This window comes from Zingiber officinale, chromosome 2B, assembly GCF_018446385.1.
Source record: "Zingiber officinale cultivar Zhangliang chromosome 2B, Zo_v1.1, whole genome shotgun sequence".
In the NCBI taxonomy this organism is placed as follows: Eukaryota; Viridiplantae; Streptophyta; class Magnoliopsida; order Zingiberales; family Zingiberaceae; genus Zingiber; species Zingiber officinale.
Genome location: NC_055989.1, coordinates 22398544 through 22414993, shown reverse-complemented (window position 1 = coordinate 22414993; position 16450 = coordinate 22398544). Strand labels below are relative to the sequence as shown.

The window sequence follows — 16450 nt, the reverse complement described above, 5'->3', positions numbered from 1 at the left end:
AAATTGCCCTCATGGTGTTGAAACAACTCAAGCATAGTTAAATTTACAATTGTGTTCAAGAGAGGGTGAGGTGTGTCTGATTTCTTGGAAATTTGATCAAGATGTATCTGGAAAAACATTAACTAGAATGATTATAATGGATGAATTCTCTTTTAAATTTGTAGAAAGAGAAAGATTAAAGCATTTATGTCCATGGTATGGCCAAAATTTCAAATTCTTCTAAGGCAGACGATTACATATGATTGTGTTGAATTATATACATTGGAAGAGAAAAAAATAAAAAGTTTGTTGCTTGATTTAACAAGAAGAGTTTCTTTGACCTCTGAAACATGAATATCAATTCAAAAAATTCAATTATATATATGTCTAATAGTATTGATACAAATTAGAATCTAAAGAAAAAATTTTAATTTTTGTCCCATTACAAGTAAAATTAACCAATTATAAGTCATAAAAGTGAGGTAGTTAGTTTAGCCATTGAAAATTATCTGAGGGGTTGAGAAATTAATAAAAATTTTATTACAGCTGATAATACAGGTTCAAATGATACTATTATCAATAATTTTGAAAAAAAATGACTAATTAGAATTTCACTATTTTAAAAGAAAAATATATTTATATAAGATGGGTAGCTCATATAACTAATTTTGATGATTATTAAATACTTAAAAGATATAAATCAATTTGAGAGTCAGAAATATAATTAAATATATTAAAGAATCCTCCTTAGATTAAGCAAGTCCGAATGTCAAGAATTCTAACTCACAAGCTATCAAATGTACTAAGATCACACTATGCCGTCCAATTCCATCATGCTTCCAAGTTCACAGTTCTTCCATGTTCCTCCATGCCTTGAGAGTCCCCTGAGCTTCTCAAAAGCTCACCATTCGTTCTAGGTCAGTTATTTAGCAAAATCAAACTCGTTCTCATCGAGTTAACAAGCTACACGAGCTTCATGTCCACTACTGCAACTCCATGTACATGTTAGAAATATACACAAAATTTAACTTGAATCATATTGTCGGACACATGAAAATAACAGTCCAATCTAACCATAAGAAAATATTATTTTTGCAAAAATCTCGGCTTGATTCGGGATTAAACCGGTCCGGTTATTAAGGCAAGCAGTGCGTAAACCGGGTCCAGGAAAGCCAAAGGTTGAATTAGAAGCAACGGGGGAGGGGCGGGTAGACGACGGGTGGAGGGGAAGACGAAGTGGTCGAGGTCCGTGATCTCTCGCGCGCATGTCGCCACCATCTCCGCCCTCCCGCTGCTTCTGCTCTCCTCCTTTGACCTTTATCCATCGCATTCCTCGCATTCCTACACTTTTCCTTCCCTCAGTCCATCTTCACCCCTCCTCCTGCCGCTCGTCGATTCACCCATGGAGGAGAAGAAGGATGAGGAGGACGCCGCCGGAGATTTGGTGGCGCGTCCCCCTTACCGGAAAGGGATCTCCTACAGCCAGCCTTTCAACCTGGACGCTTTCCTCCCTGGTGCCGCCCGCCGCAACGCCACCCGCAAGCAGAACCTCGGCGGCGACGACCCAACCACCCGCCGCCACTGCTACACCAGTGATGAATCGGCGCCTTGCTCCTCCGGTAACTCCTCCCGCCGCACCAACCGCCGCCACCAGTCCGCCTCCCTCGAGGAGACCGGCTTCCACCCTCCACCGCCCCCCACCCAATCCCTACACGCCAGTCTTGGCGGATCCTTCGGAAACCACCACTGCGACGACTCCGACGGGGACGGAACCCTAACCCTAGATCGCGCCATGTTCGAGTTCGGAGGCTCCCCCGGCACGGTGCCCGAGTTCATGGGCAGCGGCGGCGGCGTCGGCATATTCCGCGTTCCGGCCCGCGCTGCCATGCATACCGGCCGCCCTCCTGCGCTCGAGGTGCGCCCCCACCCGCTGCGCGAAACCCAGGCAGGGTCCTTCCTCCGCATCATCGCCTGCGTCGGGTCGCAGCTCTGGGCCGGTCAGGAGTCCGGCCTCCGGGTTTGGAACCTCAAGAGTGTGTTCGAGAACTGGGAGCCCGGGGTCATGGCAAGGAAAGGTGATGAGAAGAGCGCGCCGTTCAACGAGTCTTGCCGCGCGTCGCCTACTCTGTGCTTGGCGGTGGACGCTGCTAATGGCTTGATCTGGAGTGGTCACAAGGATGGAAAGATCAGGTCTTGGAAAATGGAATTACCCTTCGCTGCTTCAGATGATCCTGTCTCTGGTTCGACTGCTGCTGCGAGTAATAGTGGTTGTGGCGGTTGCCTTCCGTTCAGAGAAGGTCTTTCATGGCAGGCACACCATCGATCTCCTGTGCGATCTATGGTTATCACATCTTATGGTACTTCCCTTCCCTACCAGGTTTACCTCTACAATTTGTCCTGCTTTAGTTTGGTTAGAAATATCAGTTGCCATTAGTCCCCCCAAAAAATAGCAAAACTTGATTCATCTCAGTTTCCATTAATTCCGCGTTATTTGGAGAAAAAATCCCTAATATACTATAGTTGGGGATCGAACCGTGGTGCCCCTTGCACCATAGCCCTGGGCTATATATATATCTTGCTATTGCCCTGATTTACCCATCTAAAATAGAATAATTTCTAATATTACTATATTATAACTAATGTATACATTTATAGTATCATTTAATAATGAAATATAAATTAGAGAAAATTTCATTTTGCCCCTATAATTTCACCATATTTTTAAAATGTCATCCGAAATTTTGGAAATCACCATTTTCCCCCTAGGTTTGTTTTTATCCTTCGTTGTTAACCCTTGTTATCCCACTCACTTGCATCCCATGTGACGGGTGACTTGCTAGTTCTAAAGACAACGTTGATTTCAAAATTAGCTCGTGTCTTGTAAAAATGATATTTTTTTATCAATTTTGAGAGTAATTATGAGAGTAAAATTTCTGAAGCATCTCGCAACTAGAAACCTAAGGATGTTAACACGTCCTTAAAATTTTACCACAAGTTGAGTGTGCCTAAATTCATCTTGCATCCATTTTATTACAATGACACAATGCTGCAAGAATTTTCAATTAGTATTGAGCCCATAAAATCATAAGTTTTGTGATCTCATAAGTAGAAAAATATTTTATGAATCCTTTTGCAGCTAGAAACTTAAGGATGTTGACTATTATCCAATTGTATTATTGAAAACGACAGTAGATGGTGGTGGGACAATCAGTAACAACCTACCACCTCAGCCGCCTAGGCGGTTGAATTTTTTTTACTATTTTTATGAATAATATTAATAACAATTAATAACCATATTAATAACTAAATATAAAATATATTAACTAAAAATAAAAAAGTTAATCTAAATATTTTTTTAAGATATATATATATATATATATATATATATATATAAGATAATTGTATTAGACTTTAATTAAGCCTATTTAAATTATTCCAATCATAGCTAGGAGTTTGTTAAAATTATTAATCTACAGTTTCGATTAAATCCTAAGTTCAAAAACAAAAAAATAAAACTATCTGTTCGGTCGGACCTCGACGACGTGATCGTCACCTGGCTGGCGATGAGTTTGTACCCGTCATGCTAGCCCGACGTGTCGCTCGAGCTCGATAATGAGTCTGTAAGTGTCGCCTGAGCCTAGCGACGGACTCGGATGTGTCACCCGGTCCGGCGATGTGTTCGAAGCCAAAATGCTGAAACTAAGAATTAGGTTTTTCGTTTGTGCCATGCTGGATCTAAAATATATAAAAGTCTAACCTAACAACGATAGCAAGCGATGACACTGGCGGGCAGCAATAGCTATTGCGGCAGCAACGGTTTGAGGCGGAAGGAGGTGGGTTGTTTTGAAATCACTAATGCACTACAAAGTTTTAACTTATGATGACTTTGATCGCCACCTAAACCATTACCTTTCACAAATGTAGGGCGGTTGAGGTCCGCCTCCCAACTAGACATGTCAATTGGTTATGATCAAGGTAGGCATGAGACGAGTCTGCTTGGCGCATGAAGTTTCCATGTCGTGTCTTGACACAACTCAATCAACTATGCTAGGCATGACCTATGATCACCCTAGCTTGTCATGGACACGTATTCAGGTGACTCATACTTACCCCTCCTAAAAAAAAATGATAATTCCAGATAGCTTCATTGACTATCCCTGGGGTGACCGGCCCGACCCCACGGAAGTTTCCCATTGGCTACCAGGGTAAATCGGGAAGCGCATACGACGACCAGCCCAGAAACCCAACATCCTTTGATTGCACCCCTCATTTGGAGGAAAAATTCCTGCAAATACGCCATAGTTGGGATTTGAACCGCGGGTGCCTGAGTGACAACCTGGATGTCCTACCATGATACCATAGCCCCGGGGATGACTCATAATTACCTAAGCTCTGATCTGCATGTTGAATTAATATTTAATTACTCGAGTTATGCCTAGATTTATTTTGTGCCAGGCATAGCCCACCGCGCAACTTGTTTCAAAGACTTGCTTGGGCCTAACATAACACAACTTGGTCTTTGGTGGGTGACGTATGCCATGTCATGGGCAGCTCAACCCATGTGACACCCCATGTCTAATAGTCTGCTAATTTAGTGGTGCAAACTGATTTTGAAATCAACTTGTGACCAAATATTAAATACATACGAGCATCCTAGATTCTCTGTTGCAAGAGTAACAAAGTGTGGTTTTACTATAGAAATTATGATTTTATGAGGTACACACTCACTTTGAAATCAATTTGCCTCCCTCATTAAAATGACATACCATGATTTTATGGGGTGCAAGTTAATTTTGAAATCATCTTGCACTAGTGAAACGAACAAAGTGTGCATCACATATAACACACATGATTGGGATAATGGAGGGGATTAGGGGCTAATGATAGAGGGGGTATGCCAACCACAAAAATAAAGTCTAGGGGATAAAATAATAATTTTATAAGTCTAGGGGTATTTTGAAAAAGTGATCAAATACGTAGGCAAAATGAAAATTTTTCTATATATTAATATACATAATGACTTTTCTTAAGTTTTTTAGTATAATATGTAAAGTTGTTTAAGTTGCCTTAAAAAGAGTGTTTTCATTTCTCCCATAATTTAAATCAACTCTAATCATAAACGGAATTAAATTTAATGCCATATAATACATATGAAAACTTTTAAATTTACATCTTTATGGTTTATTTTTGATTTATGAATAATCTTTTGCCAAAGTTTTCATTTAGTAATTGTTTAAATCTATTATTATAAAATCTTCAAAATTAGTTATTTTAAATTTCAATTTTTATATATTAATTTTCTAATTTTTTTAAAAATATATATGTTTTATAAAATTATAGGCCACATCATTTTTTTAGTCTCTAATAAATTGCATGGTATAAAGCAAAGCGTAGGTGTACCACTTGTTTCATAACAAATACACTTCATAAATATATAGAAGGTGCAATATTGATGTCTTTTTTTTTTTCAAGCATGGTTTATAATATTGTTTAACTTAAGTGTTTGGGCTCTTGGTTGAAATGATTTGATGGCAATGTTATGTTTTGTGTACCGACAAATGATGCCAAAAGCACCGAGGAGGATAGGAAAGAATCGGGGAAAAGAAGGAAGCCTCACATTGCATGTGGAAGTTTTGTGAACCTCGTGGGCCTCATGAAAGCTCATTTGAAGCTCATGGACCTCGCTGCTGTCATGGTTGCTGTGGTTGTATCAAGAGGTTGTCTCGGTTGATATTATTGTTGTTTGTTGTAGGCCTTGCATAAGCTTCTTGCGAACATCATGATTGTCTTGGATGTCGTCACCAATCTCATAGAAGCCTTGCCCATACTCTAATTGTTGCTGTCACCATGGACCTTGACACTGATCTTGAGCAATAAATTTTGCCCATGCCTTGCATGGAACAATTTTCATACCCAACTGTCAAGAAATAAACTTTATGAGCTGTTTGTCATGTACTAATTGTTCTAATTAGTCTCAGAGTTACTAGAATTACGTTGATAAATTTTCATGATTTTATTGCTTCATTCTCCAAAATGGTAAAAGTTAGAATACTATACTTCTCTTCGGTGATTTTAGGAAATTAGTACCTGAATGTTTTTGGGAGCTCACATTTTGTAACATATGTAACTTTCAACTCCAGGTGAAATATGGTCTGGTTCTGATGGTGGAGCTATAAAGGTATGGCCATGGGATGCCATTGGCAAGGCCCTTTCTCTTAAAGCAGAAGAAAGACATATTGCTGCTTTACTAATGGAGAGGTCGTACATTGACCTAAGGAGCAAATTTACTGTGAATGGTGTTTGCACCTTACCTTCTTTTGATGTAAAATATATGGCATCTGATGATTGTAGCTCTAAAGTGTGGAGTGCTGGTAGTCTATCCTTTGCATTATGGTATGCTAACTTCTATCAATTGCTTCATTGATGGTTCATTTAACAGCTTCCCTCGATTATTCAGATGTCAATTTTTATTCTGCAGGGATTCCCATTCTAGGGATCTATTGAAAGTGTTTGGTATTGATGGACAGGTAGAGACTAGGCTTGATCTACCATCTGCACAAGATTTGAATGTTGAAGATGAAATGAAGACAAAATCTGTTTCATCATCAAAGAAAGAAAAGTCACAAGGTTCAGTTAGCTTTTTTCAACGTTCTCGTAATGCCCTGATGGGAGCAGCTGATGTTGTTCGCAGAGTTGCTGTTAAAGGAACATCGATTATGGAAGATCAGCGGAGAACAGAAGCCATATCTGTATCAATGGTTGGAATGATCTGGACTGGATGCTCAAATGGCTCTGTAGTCCAGTGGGACGGCAATGGCAACCGGATGCAAGAGTGTCAGCATCACTCTTCTTCTGTTAAGTCAATTTGTACGTATGGACCAAGGGTGTGGGTGGGCTATGCCAGTGGCAAAGTTCAGATTATGGATCTTGATGGGAATCTGCTTGGAGAATGGATTGCACATAGCAGTGCAGTCATCAAAATGGCCATAGGAGGCTCATATATGTATACATTGGCACACCATGGTGGCATTCGTGGGTGGAATATCAGATCTTCTGGGCCACTTGATGATTTATTACGAACAGAGTTGGCTAATAAGGAGCAGGCTTATATGAAATTGGAAAATATTAAGATCTTGGTTGGAACTTGGAATGTCGGTCAAGGAAGAGCATCTCCTAATTCACTTATTTCTTGGTTGGGTAGTGCAGCATCAGAGGTTGGATTAGTAGTTGTTGGATTGCAAGAGGTGGAAATGGGTGCTGGATTCCTAGCAATGGCTGCTGCTAAAGAGACTGTAAGATATTTACCCTTTTTGTCTTTTCCACACTATCCAGTTTTGAGTCTTACCTATTCCTTTATTAAAAGAATCAAATCAAAGGGAACATAAAATATTATATCATCTGTTTTAACTATGTAAAGTTCAAATTTCTCTTTTTCTACCATTGTTAATGCATTATGAATGTAATGGTGAAATGAGTCTCTTTCCCAATTGCTTAACCTTTTGAAAAGGTGGCCATCCAGTCAAATTTAAGTAGATTCTCCTGTGTGAATTCTTCTAGTGATGGTGATTTGGAAATAGTTAGGATTAGTTCGTGGCTTGAGCCAGATCAATCTAGTTTGCTACCCTACAAAATAGGTGGATTGCTAACAATATAAAGAAAATATTGTTTTCTGACATCTTAAACCTTTTGGGACAGGCCTAGTATAACATTTGAGCAAATCCCTATCCTTAGAGATTCTTTGTACTGTAACCAACAAAAATAGTAATCACCAATTGCAACCTCCCATCACTTAATAGTATTCATTTAATGGTGTAGTTCATTGAAGTGCAATAGATGATGGGCTGAATTAAGAACTTCTGTTAAGCGAAAAGGAGGTTTGCTTACTGTCGTGTATTATTATTATTATTTTTAGAGCTACTCTCTTTCCTAACAGCTTGAGCATTTGAGATAAGTAATATCCAAGTAGGAGGTTATGTATAGAATCTTGCTATCTATAGATATACATATCTATATTTAGTCAACACACTTGTTGAGCTAGAGTCAGTTGTGTAGTCTTTACACGCCACATCATAGTTGTGAAAAGCGCATGCCCATTTGTGCCTAGGCATAGTACTTGAATGAAGCACGCTTAAGCGAGCGCCTTTTGAGAGGTTAAGGCGCACTTAAGAAGCGATTTTCCTCGCTTTATTGAAGTTTTAATTTTTTTTAAAAGTCCAACCCATATCTTTAAATACCCTTTAAATTAATTAGATTGCACTAACTTGCATGCAATGCATTTTTCTTTCTGGACTCTTCCTCTCTCCTAGAAAATGAACATCAACCTCCCTTGCCAACTTATTTAACTGATTTTCTCTTAGATGACTCTTCCTCCCCCCTAAAAAATTAGCATCAACCTCCCCTCCCTTCTCAAACATGAACTCTTCTCTCGCCTATGACATTAACATCAACATCAGTCTTCTAGATCTGGCTACACTTTCTTGCTTTTCTCCTTTGTTGTGTTGTAACGGTATGTTTTTTTCCTCACATATTTAAGTTCATAAGTTTTCTTATCGGTTTTATTTTTTTTTTCTCTCACAGAATTAAATTGTAAATTAGTTTAGAATTTACATTCTAATGATTTTATTTTTTCGTTCCTCACAATTCAAATTGTAAATTAGTTTATAATTTTCATTTCACTTATTTTGATTTTTCTTTAATTTGAAATTTGATTTTGATTATAAAGATAAACTATTTCAATATTTGAATATTAATGAATTTTATATTTATATTATTGTTTAATACTTGGTGAAATATTTGAATTTTATTAGTGACATATTTTGACAGAAATTTCCTATATATGTTTGAATTATAAAAATTTATACCCAAAGCTTCTTACTTTGGTAAGGCGTGCACCTCACCTTGCGCCTAGCGCCTCAAGCCCCACAACAACTATGCGCTTTTGGGAACTTCACGACTCAAATAACTATGCACCACATGAATATCAGAAAGAAAAATCTCTTTATTCCATTTGTAACAACTGGACTTTTCAAGTTAAATTATTACTGTAGTAACATCAATCATATATATGCGTGAATTTGCACAGTGGCCAAATGATATACTTAATGGTAGAGGAGCATAAGGGCATTGGGGTTCAAAAATATCCAGTAGTGTGTGGCCTATTGGTCAACAAGGATTAGGGCTGTGCTGACCATTTTTATGTGATAAAATTGAAGCAAAAAATTGAGTGCAAATATCAAGTTTTAGTTATTGAATATCTAAGTTGTATATTTTAGATTTTCCTTCCATCAACTGAAGGAATTTGCTGAACTAATTTGTGGCATAGTGCACCTAATTTTAGTTTGTGATTGATAATAATTTAAGAATGCAATTTAATTTTCTGAACTAAGTTGGATGAAATTTTGGAGAATCACTCGTAACAATTTGAGATTTCTAAAAAATGCAGTCCCTATGACCTTTATGTGCGAGGGAAAAAATCATATCTCTGTCTTTTTTTTCGGAATTTTCTGGTGGGAAATGATTAAGGCCTTTTATAACAATATTAGCTGGATAGATGTGTTTCATTCTTTATGCTACAGAAATACTATCACACTTCACAGCACTTGATAATGACTAGTAGTAGTGACAACTACAAATATGAGTTGAGCACTACTGTAAAATCCTGAATATGGACCTTTGGTTAAGTTACTATATGCTAAGTTCAACGTGGGCGTGTGCCTTATTTCTATGGACATATTTTTGGTTTTATCATTTATGAGATATAACCTCTAGACCAAATTATGTAGAATTTCACAATGATTACTTTCGTTAAATTTGTGCTTGCTTTTATGATCTTAGGTAGGACTCGAAGGGAGTGGTAATGGTCAATGGTGGTTGAATGCAATTGGCAAGACCTTAGATGAAGGATCATCTTTTCAGCGTGTTGGTTCTAGGCAATTGGCAGGGTTACTCATTGCCGCATGGTATATGCTTTGTAGATGTTCTCATATATTCCTTAGAAAACCCTTGTTTTGGAATAGTTTGATATGCTCAATTCAATTATGCAAATGCAATATGTTGTTTGTACTAGTGAATCCATTATGTATTATCTCTTTTAAAATATTCTAGGGCTAGGAAGGGCCTTAGGCAATATATTGGTGATGTTGATGCTGCAGCTGCACCGTGTGGATTTGGGCGTGCTATTGGTAACAAGGTTATAAGCTTAACACTTCTTTCTATTCATAATTCGATCTCTTTTTAATTAAACTCAATGTAGATAAAAATCATTACACGCATGCATGTTGTGTTGGTTGGGAGATAGTCCATTAGACATCTAATATATTATTTAGTTTTTTGTAATTATAAGATTTATTAAAATAAGGTAAGAGCACATAACAAGGGCGCATGTGGTGACCCTAATGTGCTCTTACACCATATGTTCTTGATTCGTGTCGAAACATTGTCAATATGCACTATGTGGCGACCCTTAGTGTATGACTTGCTTAATCTTTTTAAAACCTTGGAGATATATTTTCCACTATAAGATTTAGATGGCTGAGCTAAACCCACTATCTACTTAGGAATCATACAATACAAAGTATAGGGATAGTTTCCATTTATGCATTGAAACCCTCCAACAAATCATCTCATTTTATAGTGGCTAAGTTTATGTTAGGCAACTCACCTAGATGTAATTGTATACATTCAACCAGTTTTTATTCTTCATAAAATATTTTTTTCATCTAGGTTTCATTTTGAACTTTTTCTAGAAATTTCAAATGATTAAATCAAAACCTAATTTATAAGATTGGCGTATTTACTGAATACTTGTTTTAATTTGCAAGTCATGCATATCAAACTTATTCCAAGTGTTAGCAACAAATTCCAAGGTCTCTACCAACCAACTGGATAGCTTGCACCTTCGTAAATCCATTCCAAGTAATTTAAGCTAACTGAATCTAAGATGATGTAAGAGTAATTACATTTACAAAATTGTATGATTTGTATATTGACATTTTATATGGTTGTCAATAAAATGTATAGTGCAAGTATGTTGTAAAAGTTTATAACAGATTGATGCAGTTAGATATCTCATATTCTGTGTGTGAATTGTTTATGTATTGCTATTTACAATGTCCTGATTTAGTGCTTTTATGAATTTTATTTGATCTTTCATCCATCATTGGATATATCTGGTTTCTGAATATTGTGGTATGCTTTAGCCAAAATGATAAGCAAAATGGGTCATAATATAAAAATTTTATACAGGGTGCTGTGGGTTTGAGGATGAGGGTCTATGATCGTTCCATATGTTTTGTGAATTGCCATTTTGCTGCACATCTGGAAGCTGTTTGTAGGAGAAATGCTGACTTTGATCATGTTTATCGAACCTTGTCTTTCAGTCGGCCAACTACAGGGGCTCATGGAGCTTCAGGTTTTGATTCTCTTACTCCTGAAGCCATAATGGAGATGCCTGGAAGAGTTAGATATTAAATATACAGTCTTTGTTACTTTCACTATAATTTTTTTTTCTTTTTTGTTTTGTTTTGTTTTGTAGCTGGTCCTACATCTGTCCAACTTCGTGGAGTGAATGTACGTATTAATTTAATTATTTCAAAACCAGTTATCTTGATCAACCTTTTCTTTTGAGTATGATCTAGTTCTCTAACAGAATCTCTTGTTATGGCTGGCAGGCTGTGGGATCTCAATCTGATGATGGCAAACCCGAATTGTCTGAAGCTGACATGGTGGTTTTTCTTGGTGATTTTAATTACCGGCTTAATAGCATCACTTACGATGAAGCTAGAGACATGATTTCTCAAAGGTGTTTTGATTGGCTTAGAGACAAGGATCAACTCCGAGCAGAAATGAAGGCAGGCAGAGTCTTCCAAGGAATGCGTGAAGGGCAAATAAAATTTCCCCCTACATACAAGTTTGAAAGGAACCAACCAGGTTTATCAGGTAGAATTTGTCAAAGCTAATTTTGCAAACTTCTTCCCAAGATTATGAAGGTTATGTTTTTATCTGGTTATACTTCATAGTTTCTAAAACAGATATGACATGCATAATTTTTTGTTCGTTATTTTTGTTTTGAAATTTTACTACTGTTCAAATATTTCTACAAAGTTCTTATGAAGCTACTGAAGCTAACTGTGACAATATTTGTTAGGATATGATTCTGGTGAGAAGAAGCGTATTCCTGCTTGGTGCGACAGGATACTGTATCGTGATAGCCGTTCAATCTCCGCAGCTGATTGCTCTTCAGAGTGTCCTGTAGTTTCATCAATAGCTATGTAAGTGATTTTTGAAGCATCTTTTTTTGCCCTTAGGGACATGGTTCAGTGGTAAGTACTTGAGATAAGGTTGTAGTGGTCGGGGGATCAAAACTCAGTAGAGGGTTTCACCACCTCTGTAGGCCCCTGCCTAGGCACTTTCCATTTAGATTTCTCTGTTTTACCTCCTTCCCAATGGTAGTGGGCGGCCTGGGGGCGCTAATGTGGTGGATCCACATTTTTTTAAAGTATCTTTTCTGTAAAGAAAGCAATATGGTTTAACTGATGAACTCTTATGTTTACGCTCTAGGTATGAAGCATGTATGGATGTTACCGAAAGTGATCACAAACCTGTGAGGTGCATATTCTGTGTGGAAATTTCACATGCTGATGAGTTTATAAGGAGGCAAGAGTATGGCCACATAATTGCATCAAATGACAAAATAAAATCCTTTATTGAAGAATGTTATGTTGTTCCAGAAACTACTGTTAGCACAGATAACATTATTCTACAAGACCAAGAAGCTTCGCTTTTGGGTATCTCAAATAAATGTGACAAATACAATGCTGTTTTCAAAATCATTTGTGAAGGGCAATCCAATGTGGGAGCAGAAAATTCAATGGAATTCTCTGCAAGTTGTTCCTTTGGCTTTCCTTTCTGGCTTGAGGTATATTTTGACTTTATGGTTCGATAGTTTTTTCTTAGTGGAGTTTTGTAGTTTATCAAGATATATGTTCATAACATTCTGTATATTTATGTATATTCTCACTTGGTTATTTTAATCACTACTAGATTTATAGCATCTATGTTAATGTATCACGCCATCAAGAATTTGGCACATTACGGTTTTTCAAACTTCGGGAAATTTATTTTATTAGGGATTAATTAGTTTTATTCGTCTAAGTTGTTTCATTAGGCATTTCATTATTTATAACACAGAACCTAAATGTTTGGTTATGGAAACTAGGATCTGAGTATTTTCCTAATGTATTGGAGCTGAGAGGTTATTGTGCTTATGCAAGTCTAGAACAATGTAAGCAGTCTTTTTTGCATTCTTTGTTGAGTTTCTATGGGCGAGTTAGGAATGAGTTGAGTCAATGATCCCAATTATTAGACAATGAGCTATCTTTCATGCACGCATGAGTAGACACAGGAGAATCACTATGGCGTCAGACCCATTCTCTTTTTAGATGCTTCAAAATATGACAGATTCTCAATATTTTTATGGCTTAGGTTGTTTAAAGCTATTATATTTTGCCAGTACTGTTACATTGTGTTTTTCCTGTGGTATTTCTTTATTTTCATTATTTGTCGTTTTCCTAAATTTAGGTTCAACCAGCAGTTGGCATAATCAAACCTGGAGAATCAATAGAAGTTTCTGTTCGTCTCGATGAATTTTGCACCAAGGAAGAGACTGTTGATGGAATACCTCAGAATTGGCAGTGCCAAGATACCATGGAGAAAGAAGCAGTATTACTAGTTGTCGTCACAGGCACCGACTCAACGGAGAGCACAAGTCAACGGATCTATGTACGGCATTGTTTCTCCATCAGTTCTGATGAAGTTGGTCAAAGAGTTCCATCGAGAAGAATTCAGTCTATCAATCAGCATGGATCCGATGGTTCTAAAACTCTATCAGATGTGACTTCTGGGTTCAACAATATAATAGTTCCATGAGGTCGCACATCAAAACTATCTTTTATAGTCTAACTCACCCCTTTCTAAATTCAAGTTCCATGAAATAGAAATCCTAATCAGATCTTTTCTAGCAATCGCAAGGTCCTGCAGGTGTAATTTGTAAATGTAACTCATTAGAAGTTTCTGTATTCTTTTTTCTTTTTATTGTCATGGAATTTACAGATTGACATTAGCTCTGTGAATTAGATTAAGCAGGTAGCATGCTAATTGGATTAGGCGGCATGTATACGGACCATTGTCTGGATAAAAAGATGCTGCTCTCGTCTCGTTGACAGTGAGAAATGAAAAACATATCAAGATCTCATCTGTATATTTTGCATTTCAATCAGTTATGTTTTATTTATGTAGGATATGAAACATTACTAATGCTCGATATCACTGTGTTGAAGCCTGTTCGCTCGACAGTGTCGATTGTATCAAGATATACAGATGACCATTCCACAAAACTACAATTGCACGAGTCAATCAAGAATCTAAAGCTTGGATACAGGTTGAAAATTTTCATCATTTATTTCAAGTTCTTGATAATTTGCTCAACCTTTCTTGAAATTGTATTGTATTATTAGAAAGAGAGGTGAGGTTTATTCTTGATTATGGTCAAGCTTAGTAAGTTTATGAAATCGCATCGGTTGGGAGGACTCTTGTTCTTTAGATTATAGAAATTTGAAGAATGACCTTTTACGACAGTGATAACTGATAATAGTGAATCTATTTAGAGGTTATTTTATTTTGTATTTTTATTATGCTTCATTTTCTTTGCATAGACATTTGATACAACTCAATCACACGTATATTTCCCTACTAATAATTGTGTTTGTGTCGTGAATTGATAATTTTAAAAATGTAAATGTATTGTCTATTCAATCGATCCCAACTGAAATTAAATTTAAAAATTATTTTTATTTCAAATTAAATGGAAATGATTTTGATTCAATTTTAATTTAGACGGTTAGAATCTCAAATATTATTGTTTACTTTTAATTTTAATCATAAACCTGATAAAGAAAGCCATATTGATGCATTCCATGCTAATGGATAATCAATTTTGGATTTAAATCCAAAATATAAATTAAATTATTCATAATTACATCCACTATTATGTCCTAAAATGTAGTCACAATTGCATCCACTATTATCTCAAATTGGCAGCATTTCATGCGTTGTAGATCATTTCGAAAGGACACCTTTATTCAATGTTTAAGAAAGCACGTGAAGTAGTCCTACAAATGTAATGCAATGGCAAAGTCTTTAGAAGAATAAATAAGAGGATGAATATTTTGAATATCGACGTTTAAGTATATATAAATTATAATTTGAATTTATCTATAGGCAGATTAGATAAGGCTCTCTGAATATTTGAACGCAATGATAAAATATTTATGGAAATAAATAGGGTAAAAATCAAAAGAATTTTGTTTTTTTTTCAAATTATCAAAAGGACATTTTTTTTTTATCGGGCATTCCACCTCACCAGCTCGCCTTATAAAATGATAGAGTTGTTCTTAGTATCTCTGACATATGCATTAAATACATTATCAAATGGATTTAACCTATTCAACAAATTCACATTATAATAGTTTTATAGTTGCTACAATGCATATTGATCAAAATAATTCACGTTGTAGATTCAACTTTATTTACTTAATATTTATATTGTAGCAACTACGAAACTATTGCTACTACAATGTAGAATTATAGCTGTTATAATATAGATTTAATTTGCTCACCTAACATTCATGTTATAACAGTTAATACGGGACATAACGAGTGAATCCAGAAGATGACGTAATAGTCAAAGTCAAGGTGATGTGATGGTCAAAGACAAAATGGATGAGCATTCCATACCTAGTTCTGTTGATCACCCAGCCTCAAGATTCTTGGATTTTACCCGTACAACTCCACAGTAGAACGTTCGAATAAGGACAACCGGATGTGAACTTGGTTGAATATAAATATTTTAGGGTTTTACTCTAAAAACAAAAAGGTAGGATGTTTGGTCAGTTAACAGCCGACTAGATTTAAGGAAAGCCAGGTTGGGCAAAGGGTCGGCCGGGCTTAGCAACACTTACAACAACAACAACAACCCAGTCTTTTCCCACTAGGTGGGGTCGGCGGTATGAATCCTTTTACGACATTGAGCTCTATCTCCTATTATATCATCATCTATATTTAAATAAATTTTATCTTATTTTATTGTTGATAACCAAGTCTTTTTTGGTCTTCCTCTTCCTCGTTTGATATGCATGTTTATCATAGTTTCACATCGCCTAATTGGAGCATTTATTGGTCGTCTAAGTATATGTCCATACCATCTTAAACGTGTCTCTCGGAGTTTTTCCTCAATAGATGCAACTCCGACTTTCTCTCTAATGCTCTCATTTCTTATTTTGTCCATCCTCGTATGTCCACACATCCACCTTAACATCCTCACTCTGCAACTCTCATCTTCTGCTCATGTGCTCGAGTCATAGCCCAATATTTAGCTTCATATAATATAGCAGGTCTAGCTACGATTTTATAAAAC

The 16450-nt window shown here is 36.5% G+C and overlaps 1 protein-coding gene across 1 annotated transcript; it reads left to right on the top strand.

The window, feature by feature from the left end:
• The first annotated feature begins 1133 nt into the window (after positions 1-1133).
• On the top strand, positions 1134-14217 carry LOC122045485 (type I inositol polyphosphate 5-phosphatase 13-like). Its single transcript, XM_042605719.1, has 11 exons — positions 1134-2336; positions 6120-6372; positions 6458-7271; positions 9814-9938; positions 10084-10168; positions 11224-11389; positions 11513-11547; positions 11649-11916; positions 12125-12248; positions 12538-12895; positions 13558-14217. Exons 1-11 carry the CDS (start codon positions 1382-1384, stop codon positions 13903-13905), a joined length of 3531 nt encoding a protein of 1176 aa, XP_042461653.1. The 5' UTR covers positions 1134-1381; the 3' UTR covers positions 13906-14217.
• Positions 14218-16450: the final 2233 nt, after the last annotated feature.

What these genes read in the sequence shown, in the direction of transcription:
- LOC122045485 (XM_042605719.1), top strand. Translation starts at nt 1,382, where the DNA reads ATGGAGGAGAAGAAGGATGAGGAGGACGCCGCCGGAGATTTGGTGGCG. An exon ending in GGGTTACTCATTGCCGCATG is followed by an intron (nt 9,939 to 10,083) that starts GTATATGCTTTG and finishes AAAATATTCTAG; the next exon opens with GGCTAGGAAGGGCCTTAGGC. An exon ending in GGCGTGCTATTGGTAACAAG is followed by an intron (nt 10,169 to 11,223) that starts GTTATAAGCTTA and finishes AATTTTATACAG; the next exon opens with GGTGCTGTGGGTTTGAGGAT.